The sequence below is a fragment of the Cibotium barometz genome, chromosome 33, assembly GCF_041138505.1.
Source record: "Cibotium barometz isolate CiBa-2024 chromosome 33, ASM4113850v1, whole genome shotgun sequence".
NCBI classification, from domain to species: Eukaryota; Viridiplantae; Streptophyta; class Polypodiopsida; order Cyatheales; family Cibotiaceae; genus Cibotium; species Cibotium barometz.
In genome coordinates this window covers 40,941,699-40,952,712 of record NC_141078.1, presented here as the reverse complement: position 1 = coordinate 40,952,712, position 11,014 = coordinate 40,941,699, and the positions used below count along the sequence as shown (strand labels likewise).

Below are 11,014 nucleotides of genomic sequence, written 5' to 3'. Positions count from 1 at the left end.
CACGTTAAATGCATCTCAAGGTTTTACCATAATTGAAGCTATTTTTTTTCTTTATTATTATCCTTTTAATACCCTAGTTGGATGATATGGTTTGTTCCATGCAAGTGGACTCAAAGTAGGGTGGATGATATGGTTTGTTCCATGCAATTGGACTCAAAGTGGGGTGGCCACTAACAGCCTATCATACAAGTAGCCCTAGATTCTATATACACACTTTGTACCTTCCATGAAGAGTTGAGGCTATGCATCAAATTGTTATAATATTTTTTAAATTATTATACATGGTGCTACTCATCAAACTTTGTGATTCTATAAGTGTCATTCAATATCTAGTTGGATACAACACCACAAACAACATTTAAGAAAGGAAGCATATGCACTATTAAAGGTGTTACGTGGGCCTGAAATTGTTGCACTATTGTTAACATGCTTTTTTCATATTTCACTCAAAATAATTAAATCAACCTTTACTTTACTTCTATATATAACACTTCATTATGCCTTTTTTAAATTGAATGTTTAAGGTCATTATATCTCATTTACTAATAAAGATTTGGTCAGTTTTGTTTAGACAAGTAAGGTCTTTTGGCCTCTCTCTCTCTCTCTCTCAAGTTGGTGGAAAGAAGTAGGTCTCTCTCTAACTCTCTCTCTCTCCCAGGTAGATCCCTTGCAGTTTATTTTTAAATTCTATATATGAAGGGGATCACACTTGTTTAACTCCATCTTGAAATGTAGGGTATTAGATATAGATTCATTACATGTGAACACGGACTCATGGAACTAAGTTCACTCCTCTATGAAGGGACTTAAAACTTCTAATATAGATTCATTAATTGTGAATGTGGACTCATTGACCTATGTTCACTCCTCTATCAAGGGATGACACTTCTCTTCGACTCCATCTTGCCACTTAGGGTGTTAGATATAGATCCATTTCATGTGAACATGGACTCACTGACCTTTTTTCACTCCTTCATATATTGAAGCGACTCAACACATTTATCAAAGACATGCTTTGCAATGCCCATAATATGTGTTTACAATCAGAGAAGGAGATAACATTTATCAACCCCTTACTTTCAATCCACATGTTAGGCTCGCAAACAAATTAATTAAAATCAAATTGTCATTTAACAAAAATCTATGAAATATATAGAAAAATATTCTGAAACACAAATCTTTGAAACAACATGATTTTTCCTATATAGTTCAATAGATATATGCCCCATTTAAAGCACAATCCTTGTAGCTTAATGAAAGCTCAAGAATGATGAGCGAAGGTCTATAATGTGCTTTGAAGCCCATGCCGACATTTTAAAATATGCCTTAGATAAATATTTAACTCTATACAAAATTTTTGGGATAATATATGCTTTTTGACTCAACCCTCCTACCAACCCATGGACATCATATTGAGCCATTAGGACTTGTTCTTCTGCACATTCAAAAGCAGGACTTGAGTTATTAAGACTTGGTGCTCTTCATATTCGAAAAAATGACTTGTTGTACTTTGATGCCCTTAGCTAGATTTTAAGATATGGCTCAGATAAATATTCTAATTTTATGGGGAAGTGTATTGTTTTAAAAAACACTTGAGTAGTCAAGACTTGTTGCATTTTATATTCAAAAAGATGAGTTAAGCAATTAGGAATTTATGCTCTCTACATTCTCTTTGTTTCTATTACCAAATCCTAAATGCAATGATGAATGAAAGCATAAGATCCCTGAGCTCACACTAAGTAAAAGAATATAGCTTTCTATAATTGGCGAAAATCCAAATTGTCTATCTCTTGCATATTTAAGGCATGAGAATGCCTACACGATAGCATACGATGGAATGGAGTTGATGCCGCATATGCCATGTGGAATATTTGTGTTTCTAGCAATATGCATGTAACCATCTATTCCCCACTGTGTTCCCCAAGAGTTCTTCAAAATCCAAAAATCATTGCCATCTTGGGAGTCCCAGCCCACAATCACTGCAGTGTGAGTGAGGTCACTAACTTCGCTCCCTGGACAATCGGCCTCAACACCAAATATACCCTGTAGAAAAAACGCATGGATTGCAAGGTAAGGGTAAATACAAGGGGGAGAAAACACATGGATTACAATAATTGTTAACAGAAAGGGAAGTGAGATCATCCTTTACCCCATTGTAGAGATAGAAATCGTGTGCATGTCCGTTGATATAGACTACCACAGGTTGTTGGGCCACCGAGCATAGCAATGCTTCCTCATCATTACGAGGCAGATCTTCATAGGTGGTGATGGTAGCAACAACTCCCTAAGAAAAAACGTATACAAAGGTGAATGATGTCTCTTATGCTTACATGCATGAATGGTGAAGCTATGAATGACTAGACGTGTGTGAACTTCTAACCGCTAGTTCATTCTCCATGCACGTTGGTGCTTCGGTCTGATTTGTAATCGTGTAGGGGTAAACTGCGTCCGCATTGATGCCTCCATTTTGGACCACCCAAGAGAATGCATACTCGGGGAACCCTCCATCACAACCCCAGTTGTCTTTCACACAGCTAACCAGCTCTTGCGCCGAAAGGCTCGTTAGATTCCCAATTTTGATGGCATAAGCACCCTCCATCGCCGCTACAGCAGCGAAAGCCCAACAGCTTCCTACGTAACAATCGAAAGGTTGTTTTGATGATAAACCATTGGGTTGGTGACATGGAAATGGAAAGTTGACATCCTCATGTGTACTTGTATGTCCTACCACCATTGTATACTTAAATTCAAATTTTGTCTACCTAGTAGATTGTGTGAGTGAGAGAGAGCGAGGGGGGAGAGGGAGAGAATGTGTACTTGTATGTCCTACCACCATTCAATACTTTAACTCTAAATTTGTCCATCTAGATTGTGTGAGTGAGAGAGAGCGAGGGAAGGAGAGCGAGAGGAGATGAGAGGAGTGTGTGAATAGCTGACCACACATATGCTGTATTTATAATGACACTATCCCCACACTTGCGACTCTAAACCAAAGGTCACACATCTACTCTATTTATGATGACACCATACCCACACTTGCAACCTAAACATAAGATCTGGGTATAGTACTAGATGTGAAAGATGAGATGAGTGTTTTAAAGTCATATCTAGGCTAGCACACTACATGTGGATCAAGCTAGCAAAGTGACTATGATGACACCACATTCCATGACTTGAACCCTACTATACTAATATGAGAGATGAGATGAGTGTTTAAAAGTCAAAGCTAAGATAGCGAACTACATCTGATCCACATGATGACACCATTCCCAGACTTGGACCTCGGATCTCTCAACAAAAGATCCTACTATGCTTGTACATGAGGGATGAGATAAAGTTTTTTGAAGTCATAGCCAAGCTAATGGACCACATGCTCTACAACAGTCGGGGTCTCTACATAACATCTCGACACTACTTTGCGGCTTTTTGACCTCGGGACATCTCGTATGAATGTTATAAAGTAGTAGCCAAGCCAAAGGATCCACATCCACATCATGACACAAGTTGCCTTACCACAATAATCCCCTTGATTTTTGACGTCAGTGACGGCTCCTTTTTCCCGCCAATCCAATCTGGTGGGCAGGGACGACGTGTCACATGCGGATTCGTCACCAGAGCCGTCGGAGTGGGCCTTAAGACTTCGTGGCGGTGGTGGACTAGGGAGATGCATCAGTTGCTGTGCGGAGAACTCCTCGAGGGTCAGGTCTGCAAATTGGTTTAGACCCAATGTGAAGGAGGACTGGTCTTTGTTACGCGCGGTTATGTATTGCAAGTTAGCCTTGAAGATCTCGTAGCGAGATTGCTTGTGTGCAAGGCCCTCGTAGCTCTTGCCAAACCTTGCAACCCAATCGTCGAAGAGCATGGGAGCGACGCTGTCGTCTAACTCTAGCTGCCCACTAGATTGGAAGCCCTCAAGGCCGGCGGGCCTTGTTGCATTGACCATTAGTGTCGATATTGAAAGCATTGCAAGTAGAGCCAGCACTATATTATTGCAAGATGCCATGGCGACGTCAAGAGCAGAGTCGAAAGAATGCTAGGATGATTGTGCCCTAAAAACTTGTGTATACAATGGTAGGCATAAGGTAGTGGGTGGTGTGCACTGTGCAATGGCCAGCCCGAACGCCCGCCTTTTGAAGCGCCTCGCGGACGGAGAACCCGATTGCGCCTCGAGATATTCCCAGCTCCCAAAGCCCGCAAAAACTAATTTGCCGACTCGCAAGCAGTACGTTGTTGTCTGTTCCTCTCAATTGTTTTCTGAGTCGTGAGTCGGCAACAAGCCTCCAAAATCTAGATGTGAGAACATAAGATAGATTTTGAATTTCCAGTAAAATACCACACGCTAAAGAACATCAAATTGTGTGTATGAATATATATATGTCATACCCATAAATAAAGTGGAGTGTATAAAACATAAAAAGCTCAAATACAAGTCAATAATTCAAATACATGACGCTTGTTTCTTTCTCAAATATGTGGTATGTCTTAAAAGAATACGTGTGGTTTTAGCACCCTTGATACTAAATAGTGGAAAGAAAACTATTGTATCTCTTAAAAGAAGGCACTTGCTATGCTAAGGGGAATTTTTTTTAGTGAGCATTTTCTAGAGAATGCTTTTTTAGAGTCGGGTTAGCATTTTCTAACGAGCGCTTTTTTGGAATTGGACAAGTAGATTCCAAAAATGATTCCCTCCCTCCATCAAGAGTGCCACATGTGTTGTGAATGTAACGCACATGGCATTGTGACATGTGTTGTGCATGAAACACACGTGGGAGGAACCATGTGTGTTGCATACGCAACATGCATGTGTGTGTTACACATGCAACACATCTGGTGCCTCCCATCATGTGTTGGATATGTGTGTTGGCCACGTATAATGCCCAAACTTGGGAAACACATGTGGAATTGGCACTGCCATGAGTGTGGCCTGCACACAGGAAGGTCACGTAGCAGTGCCACGTAAATGGGCCTCTCCCTCCCTCCCTCCCTCTCTCTCTCTCTCTCTCTCACATACACACATGTTTACCCCCCCACTTCCCTCCCACCTCTCTCTCTTTCTCTCTCTCTCTGAAAAACACACACACACACATTCCACCCACCTGCCTTCCCCCCCCCTCTCTGTCTCGCTCTCCCCCTCCCTCTCTCTCTCTCTCTCTCTCTCTCTCTCACACACACACACACACACACACATTTTCCCCCACCCCCTTCCCATTCTCTCTCTCTCTAAGTATTTCTCTCTCACACACACACATTTATCCCCCCACTTCCTCCCCCCCTCTCTCTCTGTCTCTCTCTCTCTCTCTCTCTCACACACACACACGCACACATTGATAGATGTGTGTGTGTGTGTACACAAAGAAATATATACTATTAGCACATGTGTAAGTGTTGTGTGTGCACGCACATACACAAATGTATAAAGGTTGTATAAAGATATAATCCTCTTCGGATGCAGCATGTGGCGCCTTCTTCCACCGTAGTAGCAGGCACTATTAAATTCTCGCTACCTCTCATACCCCTCTCACCCTCCACTGCCCTCTGACCCTGTTACACCCCTCTTGCCCTCAATCCTCCACTCTCACCCCCTCTCAACCCTCCACTCTCACCCCCTCTCAACCCTCCACTCTCACCCCCTCTCACCGTCTCACACCCCTCTCACCCTCTCACACCCCTCTCACCCTCAAACCCTCCACTCTCACCATATCAAACTCTCATCTCCCGTCTCACCCTCTCGCACCCCTCTTACCCTCTCAAACCCTCCAATCCCTGATTAGTGATGATTTAGGCGAGAGTTCCAGTTTCCAGGTCGCTGCCCTGTAGCTAACTTCGTTGTTGGGAAGTAATATTTTACTACTAAGCAACAGTTTTTCATTGTTGAGCAGTGAAATAACACTGTTGTAGTAGCTACCCAGTAACGAAATCCTCGACAATTTTATGTCATAAGTTTTGGATAGCTCAAGTGGTTTGTATTAACCCTAGATCAGTTTTGGCCAGGTTTCAGATGTTTGACAGTGATCATCAAGGGGCCGAAAGTTGGTTTTGAGACATGGTTGAGAGAAATGTCTCGTTGTTTGTGTGATCGATGCAAAGGAAAATATACACGACAACATCGTATAACAATTGAGCATATCCAAACGTATGATCTTCATGAGGCCAATAAATAAGCATGAAGCAGAGGTGAAATGAGTTTTTCTTTAGATGATGCATGACTATCATGGGTGTTCTCGAAGTGCTCAGGTACATACTTGAACCGGATAACTTTAAGCTTTAACATTTAAACTTAAAGTTTATATCTCTATGTCTCAATCGTCGCAATTTTAAAATAGGTTTGGCAACCTTCGAACATCATGCATGCCTGATTTGTGCACCATCACTTGTTTCAGAAAGACCCTCTACACTTAAGAATGTGGTGTATGAAAAACATCATTAATCTGTACCTCCTTCAGATCCTATGTATGTGCCACGTGATGTCTCACCACTTGTGATGAGAGGTAGATATTGGTTTGAGGCATGGAGAAGCACCCCCAATCCACCACCCGCCGATGGGATGTCTAGACACTCAATCTTGTTTTGACTTCCATATTGGTGTGACATGAAGATCAATCATCTCTTAGATCCCATGTATATCTTCAAGAATGTGGCAACAAATATTTGGGACCATTTAATTGGTAAAAGAGATACAAAGGGTAAGGGATGACTTACAAAACATTGGAGGCCTTCAAAGTGCATGACCAATTGAAAGTGAGAGTGGTAACATGGTCCTACCAAAGGCACCATGGGTATTAACCAAGAAGGAGTACAATAAGGTAAAAAATGTGATTGCCTCTTTTCATACGCCAACGGGAGTAATTCATTCATTGAAGGGTGCCTTCACAAATTCCAAAAAGAAAGGAGATGTACAATTATATGGCCTCAAGACACATGATTGACACAAGGTATTACATGTATATAAATATTCACTTATGGTACATAATTTGTAGCCTCATATACTAACTTCCATTTTTTCTATGAATAGTTTATTCTTCCAATTGCTATAGTTGGTTGTGGAGAAAAGAAGGTAAGAGAGGCTATTTATAAAATGGGAAGCTTTGTGAGGTATGAATCTTTTCTTCAATTCACTAGCTAAGTTATATTGCATATTTGGTATTCCCATGTGCTCAAAAGTTATGTATTTGTAAATAGTACACACGATTGCTATGTATGTAGGTACATATTCTTAAAGGAGATATATCCTATATCCATTGAGATGGCTCCTATCAATGCTATTGTTTGAGGCCATGTGTATGATGAAGGATAACTTTCCTAGAACAACTCTCACTAGCCAATTGCATCTTGTGGTGCATTTGGTTGATGAAGTGGCACTTTATGGTGTTGTTCAAGCTTGATGGATGTTTTTCCTTAAAAGGTTCATGAAAACCTTAAAGGAATTTATGAGAAAATGATAAAGGCTAGAAGCAAGCATGGGAGAGGGATGGTTGATGCAAGATTCTCTTATGTATATCTCAAAACATCTATCTTGCATAGATCTTTCCATGCCACGATTATGGAGCGTTGAGGAGAATGACTGACTAATCACTAATGTGCCACAAGGAAAAGAAAGGCAACAAAGGCTGGATGAAGAATTATGCCACAAGGTGAATACATTCTTGCATTCTAAATAGTCCCATCATGGAGAAGTGGATTGGGAGATACAAGGATGCAATCAATAGACAAAAGGATGAGAGAAGAGCTTTTAGAAGATAGAATAGATGCTTGCCATTCTCGCCCAACTTGGAAACTCTACCAAATATGATCAATATAGAATGGCTTCGTATGGCAGTATTGATGGCCTCACAAAATGGAGAGAAGAACACAAGTATGCAGGAGGATGTGACATTGAAGTAAGTACATTTTCCATCTTTGTCTCATGTATATATGCTCTATACTAAATTTCATTCTTTTTTTTAATATTAGTACAAACTATATGATGCAATATGGTTAGAGAGAAGTGTTGCCATATATATAGGCAGTGATGTGTGTGAACACACTTAGGACCGTTGGGGCACTTTTTCCCTCTTTAGGAGGTTTTTTCCCCCCTCTTGTATATACGCCCATTTTTTCTAGGCTAACTAATCCTTGTGTATTCTTACTTCTTCTTCTCCAAGCTTTGTGTGCTTTCCTGCAATCCTAATTCCAACAATTGGTATCAGAGCAGGCATCGGCTCTCAGGGCTATGCCGCTAGCACCCTCCGACGCACATTCTCTGATTGAGGTGAGCTTTTACGAGCGCTTGCAGGTCCCTGTACTTTGCAGATAAGCCCATAGGACAACGTTCTCAGAAATTGCATCTGAGATCAATTCGAGCTCCGTTTTTGCATTACAAGTTCTATATAGGTGTTTTCATCATTTTGTGCAAAAATTTCGACAGTGTAGTTTTTTGCAAAACAGGCATACGTATTCTATTATGGACCGTGCTACATAGCACGAGTTATTTTTTGTTCAGTCTTTGCTTCATTACAGGTAGCTTTTGCATCAGTTTTAGTCAGTGGCCATGGCTGATAAAAGCAATGATGTATTTCGCATGTTGTTTGCTGATGACAAATTGGACGGAGATAGCAACTATCCACTTTGGGCATACATGATGCAGTATGTTTTGGTTGCAAAAGGATTGTGGAACATTATGCAGGGTATGGATGTACGTCTAGGTTCTGTGGATGTAGGATCTATTGAGGATGTTGTAGATTCTAGCAGCTCTATTGTTGCTGCTGTTTTACCCACTTCTAAACAAGCTCGTTGGGATGGTAAAGATGTGCGACTCATGCCTTGATTGCACTTTCTGTCAAACGTAACATCACTCCACGTACTCGTTCAGCTAAAACAACAAAACAAGCTTGGGATATTCTAGCTGGTTTGTATCCAGGTCGTAATAAACGAGGTAAAAATCTCTTACCTGTGTAAAGAGCTAGAATCGAAGATTATGCAGGAAGATGATGACATGAATGTTTTTCTTGCTGAGATTAAAGATCTCAAGGAACAGTTGATTTTTGCAGGTGAGATTATTCCTGATCATTCTCTTGTGCAGACTTTTCTTGATGCTTTACCTAAGTCATATTAAACTTTTGCTTCCACATGGAGACTTGTTACTGAGAGGACAAACTTGATGTTGTCAAGTATGATACTTTAGTCAACAAGCTCTTGCAAGAAGTGCAGTCCAGGAAAAATAGGGCTAGGCAGTATGTAGTTGATCAGGCATTTGTTGCTGCCCAACAGAGAAGAAGTGGTAAGGCAACCCCTTCCACTGTTTCTTCTCCTATTAGTAGGTTTGCAAATTCTTCTCCTTCCACAGGTAGCAACAATAGGTCTAAGAAGGCTCTTGATAAAGGTAAGAAAAAGATCAGGTGCAACTATTGTAAGGCAACTGATCATGTCATTAAGAATTACCCTAAGCTAAAGGCTAAAGAGGCAAAGAAGAGACAGTCAAATGCAGCCACAATAGCGAATGCTTCTACAAATGCAAATTTTGCAAATGTTGTGCAGGATACAGAATGGGCGTTTAGCGTGTATTGCTAGTATAACCCATCTGTACATAATGCATGTTTGGTAGTTTCTATTGACTCTGATGTATGGTATTTTGACAGTGGTGCTACAAAGCACATTACCTCGCATTGTGATATGTTCACTTATCTTGAGGCTATCCCTAATGGGAATACTATCACATGTGCCAATAATGCTTCTTACCCAATGAAGGGAGTTGGTAAAATTATGCTTACTGCGCTGCAAATGGTAGCGCTTTCACACAGATGCTTTGTATGTGCCAGGGATAAAGAAGAATCTATTGTCTGTCTCTGCACTTGCTAGACTTAGACTTGTAGTCATGGTGCTTCCAGGCACAGGACTCCTTCTCGTGACTTCTTTCTGGATCTGAAACGGTAATCAAGTCGTATTTTCATTGGTGACAAGTGTGTGGAAGATTCAGCAAAGGCAGTTTCAGATGCAAAACTATGGCATGCTCGTTTTGGTCATCTGAACTTTGTTAGTTTGTCGCGTTTGCAGAAATTTGATATGGTTGCTTCATTGCCCCCTCTTGAGGCACCATTGAAACATGTTTGTGAAAGTTGTATTTTGGGCAAAATGCAGAGTTTTGCATTTCCAAAGGATGGTTCTGTGCGGGCCACTCGCAAATTGCAACTTGTACATAGTGATGTATGTGGGCCTATGCAAACTCCGTCATTTGGTAAACACTTGTACTTCGTGACTTTCATTGATGATTACTTAAGGCATGCATGGGTATATCCACTGAAGGCAAAGTTCGAAGTGTTTTTGTGCTTCAAACATTTTTTGCTTATGGTTGAAAATGTATCCAATTGTACTGTGGGCACCCTTCGTTTTGATCTGGGGGGGGAGTACATGTCTAAAGAGTTTGATGCATTTCTAGCTAGTCGTGGGACAAAACACCAATGTATAGTGCCGTATACCCCTCAGCAAAATGGTGTTGTTGTGAGAAAAAGCAGGTCACTTATGGAGATGGCACGATGTACGGTCAAGAGCCAAGCTTTGCCACATGCATTTTGGCTTGAGGCTGTCATGTGTGCTCTGCATATGTACTCAACAAGTGTCCCACTAAGGCCTTGTAGTCTGTTACTCCATACAAAGCTTGGCATGGTATGAAGCCTTCTATTGGTCACTTGCGTGTCTTTGGTTGCTTGGCCTATGCTTTAGTACCTGTGCAACAATGTAGAAAATTGGATGATAAGGCTATCAAATACATTTTTGTTGGTTACAGTATTGAGAGCAAGGGTTACAAACTGTATCATCTGTAGTAAAAGCGTATCTTGATTAGTCGAGATGTTGTTTTTGTGGAAGATGCTGTGCAGCCTTTGTTATCATGTACCAAAGAGACAGGTGTGAGCTCACGGGATTGTATTTGATACGTTGTTGCCTCTGTTTATAGGTGGGAATTCAAATGTAAGTCCTAATGAGGCAAATATTCAGCCTATGCAGATTTCAAACGACATCATAGAGATCAGCCTATTTCTGA

The 11,014-nt window shown here is 40.9% G+C and overlaps 1 protein-coding gene across 1 annotated transcript; it reads right to left on the bottom strand.

The window, feature by feature from the left end:
* Positions 1–1,770: 1,770 nt before the first annotated feature.
* On the bottom strand, positions 1,771–4,246 carry LOC147619568 (cysteine protease XCP1-like). Its single transcript, XM_086773573.1, has 4 exons — positions 3,514–4,246; positions 2,381–2,631; positions 2,150–2,284; positions 1,771–2,043 (listed from the first exon to the last, which is right to left on the bottom strand). Exons 1-4 carry the CDS (start codon positions 4,001–4,003, stop codon positions 1,816–1,818), a joined length of 1,104 nt encoding a protein of 367 aa, XP_086629699.1. The 5' UTR covers positions 4,004–4,246; the 3' UTR covers positions 1,771–1,815.
* Positions 4,247–11,014: the final 6,768 nt, after the last annotated feature.

What these genes read in the sequence shown, in the direction of transcription:
- LOC147619568 (XM_086773573.1), bottom strand. Translation starts at nt 4,003, where the DNA reads ATGGCATCTTGCAATAATATAGTGCTGGCTCTACTTGCAATGCTTTCA. An exon ending in AAATCAAGGGGATTATTGTG is followed by an intron (nt 2,632 to 3,513) that starts GTAAGGCAACTT and finishes ATTGTTACGTAG; the next exon opens with GAAGCTGTTGGGCTTTCGCT. An exon ending in GCATGGAGAATGAACTAGCG is followed by an intron (nt 2,285 to 2,380) that starts GTTAGAAGTTCA and finishes GTTTTTTCTTAG; the next exon opens with GGAGTTGTTGCTACCATCAC.